The sequence below is a fragment of the Melanaphis sacchari genome, unplaced genomic scaffold (assembly GCF_002803265.2).
Source record: "Melanaphis sacchari strain LSU unplaced genomic scaffold, SCAv2.0 Contig49_pilon_pilon, whole genome shotgun sequence".
Taxonomy (NCBI): Eukaryota; Metazoa; Arthropoda; class Insecta; order Hemiptera; family Aphididae; genus Melanaphis; species Melanaphis sacchari.
This window is the reverse complement of record NW_020271334.1, coordinates 208840-224107: the sequence shown is the minus strand read 5'-3', so window position 1 is coordinate 224107 and position 15268 is coordinate 208840. Positions and strand designations below refer to the sequence as shown.

Genomic DNA, 15268 nt, shown 5'->3' with positions numbered 1-15268 from the left:
ACTTAAATGGATTTTGAATTTTTGTTTTAGTTTCAATGGAGCCGAGCTCAACAATTCAAAATATACAACCTGTGTCACAAAAAGAAATGTCCGTACAAAGACCACTTTTTGATGATGTTTCACCTCATAATGTTACGGCTGTTGTGGGTCAAACTGCCATTCTCCACTGCAGAGTCAAACATGTATCCGATAGAACGGTAATTAAACATTTATAGACATTTAGTTGAAGTCAAAATTACACTATATTATGTTTATTTTGGATGTGAAAATATTGTTAATATTTGAAAGTAAAATCTTATATTTTTACATTATCTATTTCTACAAAGAAGTTTATAGAATGGTTTTGATCCTGTAAGTTGAATTAATTATTGTCAAAAAAAGTAACATAATACTTATGAGAACTTTATAACTCAATACATGGTCGTGACTTATGATATTGTTCTTGTCATTATAAATAAATTTAAAGAAGTATCAATTTAGATAAATTTGTTATACGTATAAATTAATCATTTAATTTTGTGGAAATTTTAAATTTATAAATTTTTATTTTTTGTCTAATAAAAATGTATCAAATATCTCAGTTTTGGACTACAGTCGTTTTATCCACACACGATAATGAATGTTCTGACTTGATTAAAATATTAGTTTAGCGTGTTCAGTATTTCGCAATTAAAATTAATTTGATTACAATTGTCTGAAACGCCTATTTTTCTTCAGTACGCCCCATACATTGAAAAAGCCTGCCCCTTAGGAAATCCATTTAAACCATAAAATTAGTTGGTAAAAGAAACAAATATATTATATACATCCGTACATACATATACGCTCTGGTGCGATTACATTCTACGTCTTATCTCTCGACATGTCACCGTACCGGTTCCATCAATATCTACAAATATTATTGATGACTTGTATATTATATATTTTGTACTAAAAATTTACCTATTCAATTAATTTAAACAGATTATAATATTTTCTTAAAAAAAAAAAAAAAAATGAATAATAATAATTAATTAAAATTAAAACTATGAAAAAAAATCATCAATTTTCACTTAAATATCTAATTTTTGCCAAAATTTTAGTTTTAAATAGTTTAAATACAGACTGTTTTTTATTTTTGATATTTGATAATAGTATTCCTATTTGTGATAAATCTAATCCTTAAAGGTATTACATTTAAAAGTATAATATTATACAAAATTTTAAATGTTTATTCTAATAGCATAATAAAAACTAATATCCTTTTAAAATGTCTTATTTTCTATGAAATTCCAATCTAAATATTTAGTTAAAATGTCAAGTCTTTAAAATTTGATTTTATTATTTGAAGAAAAAAAATAATTTTTCTATAAACTAATAGTGTGTTATATTTTCCTTTCCCGGTACTTTTTGTTAGTTACAATGTAAATTTGTTAATTAGAATTTTCGATCTACGACTTTTTAAAAATATCGAGCACCAACCAAATAAGTTTTGTCCATCACACACTAATGTTGTGATTAGAGCTAAGTTTTTATTCAAAAACGTAGTAACACACTTAACATAATCAAAAAAAAAAAATTACCTCATTCATTGTGTATTTTTTTTTATAGATTTTAATGAATTCATGATTTTATTCATTATTTAATTTACATTTACGTTTAAACTTATTGGTTTGAATATTTTTTTACGATTCGTTTTGACACAATTACATAAAAATAAAAATAAAAAAACAATAATTTGCCATTTAAGATGCGAATACCTAACTAACAAGTTAGTCTAAAAGTTTTATTAAATGTATTACAAGTATTATTAAATTATAATATGTTTATGTTTGATAGAGTTTATTCACTCAGTTTCTGAGTTTCTTCATTGTATAACATGATCGATAATATACATTAAGTTCTTCACATAAAAAACTTGTTTTCTTATTTGTTTTTAATAAGTATAGATAACAAGTTACATTATATTATACTATTGGATACTTATAATATTAATAATATTCAATTTTGCTTTATTTATTATATATATATATATATATATATATATTACAGATAACAAAAGTTTGAAATTCTGGTGAATTTAATAGTTCTGGTTAATATCAAGGTTTTCAGATGGTTTTTTTTCAATATTAATTTAATTTATATTCTTAAAAAACAAACTTGGTGTTTCGCTTAAAAAAACGGATAAAATGAATTAACTTAATAATCCATAGTATAATAATTATAAGTTACTATCATTGTTATTTTAATTTCTATAACAAACGACACGATGAATTATTTTATGTTCTAAATTTAAATTTGTTTTATAATAAGAAAGAAATAAGGAATTCAAATAAATCAACGGATGAGTTATTATTGGCAATACAAAGTTTAATGTCCAATAATTTTCAAATTATATGTAATATATTTTTATAGTGTTTGCTCTATATAGTTTAGTTACATGAACACATTAGTCTCTGGCCTAATTAATTATGTACATAAATTCAATGTTTTTTAATCTCAATGATAGTAAATCACACATATAACATAAAAATGTAATTTTATAAACTACATAATTTATTTTCAATCAAAAAACCTCGATAAGTGAATTTCATCAGATCAATATTTAGGATTGAGTTCTAAGAACGATTTAGATCCGTAAAGAAATAGATTTCAAAACGTATATTAATACTCTTTAGAAATGCGTTTTTCTCACCAACTAATCATTAGTAAATAAACTAATGGAAAATATTGACGTTAAATGATATCGAATGTTTGACATGTTTTTTCCCAAATCCTCTTTGGCTTTACAGTCACTGCATTGTAGGTAGTTGTTGATATATTTTAATGCCTGATCGACTTTACCGTTTTCAATCATTCGTCTAATCCAGTTGATCGTCATTTTTCAAAACATCGTAGCGACAAAACGGTAGTTTAATCAGTTTATGAAGCCGTTGGTTAAACGCAAACAACAAAGCAGGGAACTAGCAGTGGTTGTTTTTCCTGTTATCAAGTTTAAACGAATCAAAAATATTTTTCTTGTTTTTATATTTAAATTTTAATAGTAAAAAAATAATACAATTCAAATTATATACACAATTCAAATAAAAAAATAAAAATAAATTCTGTATTAGAGTATTTCATAATTAAAATTGATTGAAGTAATTATAAATTATATTAATTACTGTTCATTAATTGAGTTAGAGTTCATAATAGTTAATCTGTGTTCAAAGTTTTGATGTTTTATTTTAATTAATTGGTAGCTACTTGTCTAATTAAGATTCTGCCAAATTGTATTATAAAAAAATATTAAATTTAGTAGAATTGGCAGCATTATTTATATTTTTTTTTATTTTCAAATATGATTCTAACTAGTAAGCAACTTACTAAAATTGTCGTTATAAATTTAATGATTTGATTGATGTTCATACGTCAATTATAAGTTATACTAATTAACTCGGCCTATAAGTTGATTTAACTGCAAACATGTTATATCCCAAAAAAAAGCTGTGCCTCTATGTTTTTTTTTTTCGTTTACATATGCTAGGTAAATTGTTTTTTAGATAACACAACTTATGACTGATTAATTTTTGTAGGATACAAGATAAGAGATGTTTTCTAATGAAAAAGATAAACTTACACAAATTGCAAACCAATAAATTCAAATTGAGACATTTTTTAATTATAATATTATAAATTTTATTTAGAAATATATTTTATACAAAAATTTTGTTTTGTCATACTTATGTATTATAAATTAAAATTAAAAACAAAATATTTATTTTGTGAAAATTCAAATGTAAGTGTCTTTAAAAATCAATTTTTCTTCAAGACACGACTCGTTTATAATTAAAAATTATAAAATTAATATTTTTATTAATCAATATTATTATTAAAAAAAAAAAACTACTATATGCTTTAAAAATTAAATATATATATCTTGTTAAAATAAAATGAGACTCCAAACTAATAGCTATAAAGTCATGTGTTATTAAACTCAATAAAAATTATATATATTCTATGTATATATAATAAAAATAAATAAAAATAATAATAATATGTGATTATTAAGCATAATGTAGATTCTAGTGTCAACTTTTAATTACTTACATAACAATTTTTATTTTTATTGAATACTAGGAAGTGTACGTATAGTATTATTTAAATATAAACATTCAGGTTTAAAATAACAAAGTATGAATGGTATAATTTTTGTTCCAAAACAGTATATCAAGTACTTTCGTTAAATTTAGAGTGATTTGTATTAGCAATTTTATTTGAAGGATAATCAATGATCAATTATGGCTTATTAAAATATTTTCTTTTTAAAAATTTAAATAAATAATGTGTAAGTTGACATTATAAAACAGAAAGTTTTAAATATGCAAAATATAAAATGTACATGTTTTATCATACACATTTTTTTTATGGTTATTTTGTAAATTCCTAATTAAAATTGTTTCCAATGAATTTAGATAATATTTTATGTGTCCTTAAATTTGCATTTTCAAATCATTATCTCGAGACTTCTAATTTATTATATTAGACACATCGATAAGACTATTTTAGTGAAAGAAAAATACGACACATAAATATTTCAAGTTAACAATAGATTGACTATCGTTTTTTACATATAAATCTTAATATTGTATTTAAAGAATTAAAAATTGAATTATTATTAATGTAACATGCATTTATGTATAATTTAATGATTTATACAAAACTAAAACAGGTATAAAATGCGTTTTATTATCAAATGAATAGCGATTATAATTATAAAACATAATATATAATTAAATAATATTGATAAAAAATTATTTATAAATTATTTATTCACATAATAAAAATATTGTTATTGAAAGTAAATAGTTTATTTAAAATGTATGTTATTACAAATATTTTGAATATTAATAAAGTGCAGCAAAATATAAAAAATAATAATTTAATAGACGAAAAATCAAAATATTTTATTAATATATCATGAATCTAACAAGTGAATATTGCTATTTTATTTGTATTTTTTTTATTTAGAAAGGAATAAGTCATTACTTATTTAAAATCTTACTTTTATTAACCTCACGATAAAATAATTCTAAAGCGTTGTATATTGTTTTTTTTTCAACCAATGTGTGTGTAATATTAAATTAATAATCTCTAAAAAGTTGTACAACTTTGATAGACAAGTCGATATAAAAAGGTTCATAAAATATTCATTGCCCTTATAATTCACATAAGACTCAAGCTTATAACGATGCTCCGGTATCCCATATAATACAACCATATTATTACTAACTTCAAACTTTGTCCCGTTGACAAATTTATTAATTACCTGTAAAGGTGTTCCTACAGGAAAGAGAAGCTATTATGTTCACAACTCGATATCTCACGTCAAAAACTTTCTTTCGTAGGCTGCATATGAGATGAGTCAAAGGGATTAAGTTCTGTACATCAAATAACAAGATATTACGCTTTAAAGAGCATCCATATATTTTGTCTATTTTAAACAACTTTTGTAGTATTCTTTCAAAACAATTTTAAAAGCTTATATTTTTAAATGTGTTAATATTGCATATAAAAATATTATATAAATATATGTAAGCACACGTCAAACAATGTGTTAAACAGTATAGGTAATCAGAAATATTTCGAATGCATTACTTCACCTTTTGTTTGTTTAATTTAACTCCATAAAATAATTGTTATTGCATTAATTTTTGGGAAAATAAAAATATTAGCATACTCGGTAAAAAAAAAAAATTTTAATTTTGATATTTTCTCAGATCTTTTTGAGTTGTAAATTGAATTTTTTTTTTATTTATTTAACTTATTTAAGTATATATTGTAATTATTCCTTTAAATAATATGTATATTGTATGTATATATATATATAAATATATATATATATATTTTTAAATTTTAACCTACAGAATATTTTTCTATCTTGGAAATGATAGTTTAATTGACAGTGAGTTTAAGTTTTTATTTATACAACACATATCGAATTTTTTTAAATATTAATCTTCAGTATTAATATTTCCATGAAATTTTACATTATAATTTATTCAAACTTTAACTCGCTCTATAACAGACAATTTTCTAGGTAAGTAAAAATATAAAAATTAATCAAAAAAAAAAAAAAAAAAAATAATAATAATAATAAATTAAAATTATTAGAATTAGAACAAAAAAAAGGAGATTAATAGTTTAAAAATAAATATATTTCAGCATTTACCGAATAGAAAATTAAAAATTTTAACTTTAAACTTATTTAATATTAAATCTTTTATGCAGAAAAAAATGTATGTTTTGAAATATCTGTTATTTTAATTTATAACAAGTACTATGCATTAAAACAATATTTTAACATTTTTAAATAATTTATTCCACTGAAACAATATTTTGTAACGATACAAATTTTTTTCCAATCTAAAATTACAATTTTTAAACTGGAAATGCAAAAAACTACTTCTATCAAAAATATTAAATTATATAAATAATAATATTCAATCGAGTAGGTTATGATTTACTAAACTGCATGTTAATGATAATAAAATTGGTTTAAAAATATTCAATTTTTTTTATTTTAATATGTTTTGAGCTGAATATTATACGTGAATTATAATATATGCAAAATTATTATTAATAGACTTTTTAACATAGCTTCTTGTTAATAACTAAGCGACTTTTTGTTTGAACTTTAATTTAAATAACTTAAAATTTTCCGCTTAACAATTTGTAATACAAATTGGTAGATTGTATTTAAAAGAAAAGTTTTTTTTTTTTTTTTGTCATAAGACACTCTGTAAAATTGCACTTTATAAATGTATGTAACATTTAAATAAACTATCAAAGAACCTGTAAATATGGTTTTTAAATAAACTATTAAAGAAAAGCAAAATCAAAATTTGAATAAACATATTATTGAAGGAAGAAATAGAAGTAATGAACATACTTGTTGAACCAAACTATATTTTATATGAGTTCATACATAAAAAAAAAATGTGTAAATAAAAAATATATGTTTTAAAATTAAATAAAATATTGATAGAAACTTGAAAAATTAATGAACTTTAATATTGTAAAGCTAAAAACAAATAACCATAATTAGGTCAAATGTTTATGCTGATTTGTTATTTATATTTTTAAGTTGTCAAAAAATGTTATAATAATAGTTACGTTACTTTTAATTATATTTTTAACTAAAATAAAAAAAAAAAAATGATTTCCGTTCCACAATATTACATTATGTGTTCATATTTATATCGATTTTGAAATATATTAAGTATATCGATTGATTAGATTGTAATAATTGAAATTTGAATTATTTTTTATTAATGCTGTATAGACCAACATGTATATACTTGGGAGCAGTATTGAGATTATTTTATCAAATTAAAATAAATTATTAAGAAATATAATTATTGATATGCTATCATATTGATTTATTTATTTTATCATCTGGATAATATTGCAACTATATTACTATATTAATCTTTCTTTTTTTTTTTTTTTTTAAATATAGACTCAACATAGGTCATGAGTAATAATACATTTTTAGTTCATGATTTTAAACCTATTTTCTTTTTTTTGAACAATAAACACATTTTGGCAAGTATATGTGGTAAAAATTATGATATTGTCAAATTTAAATTTAAATTTTCTTGTTAAAACACACACACATGTAAATATATATATATATATATATATTTATATTTATTACAATGCCGTCGCTATATTTAAGTATTATACTACTTTTTATACAGATTAAATAAACACTACAAAAAAATGATTTACTTATTTAATATTATTGATTTGATATCGGTAACCTTATTGGAATATTATGAATAAATTACTAAATACTAATAATCATTTGATTGGCTGACAATAAGTTTTCAAATCAATAACTTTTTTCTGTGTTTACATTAATGTACTCATTAACTTAATTGGTCTCACTAATTTAAAATCAATCGCTAGATTTATGTATTATATTAGCTAAAAATAGAAATTTAAAGTACAGTTACATTGTGTAAAATCACTATTTAAGAAATTTTCGTATCCTACATAACTAAATATAATTTCTTAAATAATAATTTACAGTTTACTGTGTTTTATTACACACTTAACAACTAAAAATCAGTGTCTTATTATTAATTGTGCACGGGATTTCAATGTAATTTCTTTAACTTATAATATTTTAAAGAGTATTTATTTTGTATCGATATAATATGAATTGAATATCCTTAAAAAGCTGCTGCAGTTATAAACGAAAACAAATGAAGTATGAAATCAATTTATAATTTAATTTGATCATTTTGAGTTAAAAGTCGAAATTCTAAAAAACCTACAAACAAATTTAAAATTAACTGATCCCGATAAATAATTTAAAATTTCTTAAAATTTTAAGACAATTTGTTGTTAGTTATAAATAAAAACCTAACTCATTACTCTTAATCGAGAGAAATTTGGAAGACACATACTATTGGAAAATTAATAAAGTACTTTCAAAAATATTAATATTTTACTTTATAGTAATCATTGCTTTATTGGTAAAGTATACACTAAAACAATAGTTTATCCAATATCAGTTGTTTATTATGTTAAAAACTCAGATTTGAGATAAGGCGGTCTTTCAATTAAAATATCTAATTAACATTTATATCGAGGTTAAAGTCATATGTATATAAAATATACAACAGATTTAAGTTATTAATGCATTATTTAACTTATTATCAAGCATATTATAACTTTAAAGTTTGAGTAAAGTTTTAGTTTTTAAAAAGTCTTATTTGTTTAATATGTCAAGTCATTTTTAAAATAATATGAAAATATACGAAGGTACAAATTGGTTTTGTTTATTTTGTTGTAACTCAGAATTTAATTACTTGAGAGATGCTATAACTAAATTTTTACATTTGTTAATAAATACAAAAATGTAACCAGGTATACAAAATATAATAATACAGTTTAAAATATATAGCTATGCAAAGTTTAACACTAGAAGTTTGAAAACGTAATGTTTAATAATAATATAATTAGTGGTAATTGTACTAAATATTAAACACTTATCACATTGATCGCAGTATGCGAGTATTAAATTATTAAGGCAATAACGTTGGGAAATCACGTTCATTATACGTCCAGTAAATATGTAGGCCTTGATGAGATTTAATGAGCAAATTGCATGATACGACTTTCTTGAACCTCAGTGCTTTTATGGTATATGATACCAGCACTCGAGTAAAAAGGAAAAGGACATTTTCGGTCCTAGAAAGATGTAGTGGCAGTAACTCTGGGGTGTTGTAGATGTAGCTGTTACTACACATGCAACTATGGTGTAAACGAAATGCAATTTACAATCGTTCGCTCTATGGTGCTAACGAAATGTTCCCTTGACAATAATTACAGTAACCGTACAAAGCATAATCCGATTCCGACGAGTCTCCATTTAGGTAATGACTTTCGGTGCCTTACCGTGAACCTATTTCGATAGTGATTCTTGTACGTACACTATTCAACCACGACAACCGAAAAGCATTGATTTAGCAAATGCAATTGCTTCTTACTGGTTTCTTTCTGCTAAGTTAAAATTATTTCTATGAATGTATGCGTGCGTACAATTTGCATTATCTGATTTCGATGCCATTACTTACGCTATTACATTTTACAATTACAAAATATCAAATAAGTAGTAACGACATTTTTTTTTAGCTTGCAATTTATTAAGCGAAACCCAATTTCAATTTAATATGTTATATAGAAATATTTATAATATACTGTATGTTTTACAGTTTAAGGAAAAGTAATATTTTTAAAATCTCTTAGATATTTCCATGTTTAATATTTACTTTGTATGTAAACATTAATCACAGAGTAAAAATAATAAATTTACTTTTGTATCTGTATTATATAAAAGTTAATGTTGATATAGTGGTTTTATATATTGTTGTTAAAAACAATTTATGAAATTTATTAGTTCTATTATAGAGAGAAATTTGTGAATAAATATTTAAATTTTTTTAAATTATTACTCATATTAATAAAACTGCGTATAACCTATAAAAATAAAAAGTTTCAAAGTTTTTGTAATAATAATTTTGTAATAAATGCTATATAACATAAAAATTTAATTTCATGTTGTCTATACTTAAAAGATAATTTTTTTTTCAGTTTAATATTTATAGATACATTTTATTAACTACAAATAATAGTAAGTAATAACAATGATTCAAAATAAATTTAAAAAAATAAAAATGCATATTATGTGAGTCGTTAATGTTGTTTGATTCTATTTGTTCGAGTAAAAAAAAAAAAGAAATAATTCAGCTAATATTTTTTTGTGGTACATTAAATAATAATCGACTGTTCAATAATATATAACAATATTATTACATTTACCGGAGAAAAACAATATAAGATTGTTTGAACGACAAGCAGATAGTAGTCAAAACGTTTTCAAACACATCAGAAAACCATTAAGTGAACATTACAGACCTTAAGTCATACCATACTTACATAATATGTATATTGTATAAACTAAAACTGTTATTGAAATAATAGAACATACACGTTAGTGACGTGTAGATTCACACTAAAAATTCAGAATGGAAAAAATCACTGCACCCTCCAAGCCATTAAATAACAATTTTCTTCTTTTTTTTTTGAAAATATGATCTTTAAATTTACTTAAAAATTTAAAGAATCAATAATTGAATAAATTCATTATCAAAGGAAGATTAAAGGTGTATCAACTCGTATAAATATAATATACTTTATAAATACAATTAAAATTATAAATATAATTCAATTATATTTTTTTTTATTTTTTTTTTTAAATATAATATTTATTTTAACAATAATACAAAGCGTATTTAATCTTAGAGTTATATTCGATATTACTATAATCTCTAGTGTACGGACCAATGGATAGTGGATATCAGTTATTTTATACTCTTAGGTAGAATACTTGGCTCTTAAAAGTTTCAATGCGATAAGCAAAACCTCAAGGCTAGATTTGTGTTCAAAGATGTTGGATCCAAAAATATTATAAGACAAAAACGATATCAACAAGCAAAATCACATCAATTGCTAGAACGTGGTTATAGAACTTTATAATATGTATACAGCCACAGCCCAAAGTCTAAACCATGTTAATTGTTAAATATACACTAATGGTAGCCCTTGAATTGCTATTTGCAAACAATTTATTTGTTCATTACTCTTCCACCACCCATAAAAACTAATATGTTTAAAAAAATCATAAATAGTAAAAAAAAAAAAACTTTGTATTATTTTTTGTCGGTTAATATAATACCAATAAAGTAAGAATTTTATTATATTTTTACTTTATAATATTAATTTTATTACAATTTATTTAAATTCGAAACTGCATAATATAATATATATATAGATAGACTGAATGGAAAACTTGATAATTATAATTCATTATGAAAACTTTACTGCAATATAACTAAGTCAGTTCTTAGTCGGGTTATTTGAAATCCACGAGTTTTCAGTCGTTTGTTATTAAACAATAGTCATGAGAGTTCTATATGTAGGTGGCGCATTATGTCGTCGTACTGAAAATACTTCTACATTGAATTTGTTTACAGCTCAAAATACACCTACACACAGATGTAATCGACTATTGATACATCGAGCAACACAACATATTATACAACTAATTTTATTATAATACGAGTATAAACAAAATAAATATCGGTTTTAACAACTTTTGATTAATTGACGGCCAACCTTACTCCGTAGTTGAATTACATGTGCACGCTTAAGGCTCAAAACCATGTCATATTTTAAGAAATTTTTCGTATTCTATAGTTTTTAAGACATAATAAAAATAAATAAGTTATACAATCTAAAATTATTCGTTTTCAATATATATATTTAATAATTTTGTACTACACATAGTGAAATCAGATTAAAAATCAGAAGTGGCCCAAGATATTTTATACAGTGATATTGAACTAACATTTTATTCGTCACCTCCCCAAAACATACACCCAAAAAAATAATAATTATTATCATTTATAATAAATAAAATACTTTATTAAAATCTCACATTATAAAGTGACACGTATTACTTACAACTATAATGGCACATGCCTTTAATACAATATAATATCTAAATAAGTATCCTATGGATGCATTTATATCTATATTGGTTATATTATAATAAAAAAATATAAAATTCATACTTTTTTAAGTACTATTTGATTACAATAATAACGGCTACTATACAAAGTAAACTTATAGTTCTATTTAACCAGTAAGTTTAAATATTATATCAAGGAAAATTAGATACCAAAGATAATGAAAACTACCAACAGAATATATTGCATAATATATACCGTGTATATATAGCTATTTCTAGACAACTATATTATATTAATATTAAGAAAATATTAAATCAAATCATAAAATATGTATATCTTACCTTAGTAAAATTAAATTTTCATGTTGTGATGTATATTTTTCGTACTGCTTTATTTTAAAATATTTTTTCTTCTTTTAATATAAAAAAAAAAAAAAAGAATGTAGGTAAATGTTAAACTTGATTAATTTATGTATCTGTCTAACGTTAACTTGTTAAAAAAAAATAAAAATATCCCTTGATTCATTAAAGCTGTCATAACCAATAGAAATGTAATTAAGTATGATAATCTGTAAATTAAAATATCATGTGAACTAAAAACGAATGTTTTTTCTAGTTCTTTTTTTGTTTAGTTTTGTTTATTAGTGGGGGGGAGGGAGTAATAATAATAATTTTTAGTATTATAAAAATAACCATTAAGAGACAAAAAAAAAAGAAATAATAATAATAATTAAAGGAAAACGAAATATTGTATGAAAAACCAACTTATTTTGTTATAACCCGAACACAAATAATCAAATAATCATAGACATTTGAAGTATTCATCAAACGTACAAAATTATATAGTTATTTTTTAAACATGATAACATTTTCAAACATTTTGAGTTTTTTAAGCAATTAAAGACATTTGAAATTTTGGATTTTTTTTTTTAAAAAATTAATTATTATAAATTAAAATCATCCAATTAAAATTGAATACAAAAGTCCTCTCAACATTTAATTTGCGCTATTAAAAAATATTAACGATACAAGGCACAGATTTTTTATTATTTTGAACATTAAAGTTCAAATTTTGTCAAGATTCTTCGAATTTAAAAACATTTTAACATTTTCAAATTATTTTTCAGTTAAACATTTATAAAACTCTTGTTGTGATCATTAATCATAAAACATCATTTTCCACCATTTCGTTCTTATTTTTCTTACTAAAAAATAAAAACGTGTTTTTTGAAAAAAGAAAATTGTTTCCAAACAAATAAAGCATAACATCATTAAGTTGGATCTGTCTTTATTTCATCTCTGGTAACTTAAAAATAATTGCTTAGAATAAATCTTTATCTGCATGTCGGCAGTGCTCGGCCGCTTCGTCTCCATAATCTTATCGACTAGTTGACTTAATTAATTAACGCAATCAGTAACCCCTCATGACCTCTTGAAAATCTAAATTTATTGTATCTCCTATAATTATTTCTTAAACCATGCTAAATCGTTCACCAAACCATTTACAAACTCACATTGCAACGAAGTCTGGATTACCCCCATCCAAGAAATACCCTTAAGTTCGTTACCCTCTTTTCTAAACTCAACAATAAAATCAAAAATAAAGTATTTGTTTTTCAAAATTGTTTTCTCGCTATTTTTGAATCTGAATGACATATCTGTAAACAATTCAGGACCTCAAAAAAAAAAAAAAAAAATGGAATAAGAACACATATTAAACCATCAACATCGATATTTATTCAAGTTTTTAATGATTATAAGGCTGTCTGTGAAAATATGAAGCAACTAACTAAAAGAAATCCTTCCTTGTGTAATATTTATGAACAATTTCGTCAATCTTTTCACTACTTTACCAGATGCTTTTCATTCTGTTATTAAATTTCTTTAAACTAATAATATTGCATCCTATATGTACCAACTAAAATAAAGCAGAGCTTTTTGAGTAGTTATCTCCATTATCATATTGAAGTCTCTCTAACCAACACTCAACTAATATGTCTGTCTACAAATACACCTCTTTTTATGAAGTCCAAAACATTATGAAAAAAAAAACAACTACAAATCCCTGGCTGTCACTGGATAACCAATACAATTACTGAAAATCTGCGTAAGAAAACATTCACACTTCTCGAATTTATTTATAATAATATACTTCGTCTATCTTATATCTCACCTACTTGGAAACACTCAATCATCATACTTCTCCACAAGCCAGGTAAATCTCCTGATGTCTCCTTTTTATAAATACCTATTTTACTCCTCCTGAATTTTTCTATAACACCGGAAAAAACCATCTTAAAAATAATTTACCCAATAATAAATGAAAAAATCATTCCAAACACACAATTTTATTTTAGATACCAACATTCTTTTCTCCATCAATTACACAAAAATGTCACATCATCCCTAAAACGAAAAATACAATTTGTTCCAATATTTTTTTTTTTTTAATGTAGCCAAGGTGAGGCATTAAGGGCTAATGTTTAAGCTTTTATTCTTACCAACTCCGTTATTTATCACTTTCGAATCAAATATATGTAACAAGGTGTGAAGAAGAAATTTCCAACTCATATTCTATAAAAACAGGTATCGTCAAGCAAGTTCGCGTGTAGAATTTTATAATAGAGGGGATACAACAATAATTATTAAATAATATTATAATACATATTTATATTAATAAATAATTATCAAACATTATCACGTGTGTTTATCTATACTTCTATACATAAGTACTATATTGCCATTATATTTTGTTGATAACGGCAACGATGGAAATCGATAAACGGCCAACGTAACGATAACACTATAATAATGGTATATCATTATTTTATGCATTATTATAAGATTAAATAAGATTATAAAATTAAAATATTAAATATAATCAATCAATAATGAAAAATACAATTTATATATTTTCGGTAATTGGATAAAGGGGTTTAATCTCTTCACCATAGCACACGGGTCTGTACCCAAGACAATATTATTTCCTCGACTCTATACAATATATATGTATACAGTAAACCTACAAAAGTCCAATAACACTACCTTAGCTACTTTTCCCGATGATACAGCCATAAATCTTTCTAACTTCGATATAACACTGCTACAGACAGTGTCCAAGACCACCTTACTCAACTAAAATAATGGTTAAAATTAGATCCACCCACATCGCTTTTACTCGCAACCCTAAAAATATTACTTCTG

General features: G+C 23.0%; 1 protein-coding gene across 2 annotated transcripts in view; it reads left to right on the top strand.

The window, feature by feature from the left end:
- Positions 1-15268, top strand: part of LOC112598642 (zwei Ig domain protein zig-8-like) — a 252907-nt gene that overhangs the window by 199962 nt on the left and 37677 nt on the right. For both annotated transcript variants that reach the window (XM_025345166.1, XM_025345165.1), the window contains exon 3: positions 31-197. In XM_025345166.1, coding sequence (XP_025200951.1) covers positions 31-197 — 167 coding nt within the window. The remainder of the gene's footprint in view (positions 1-30; positions 198-15268) is intronic.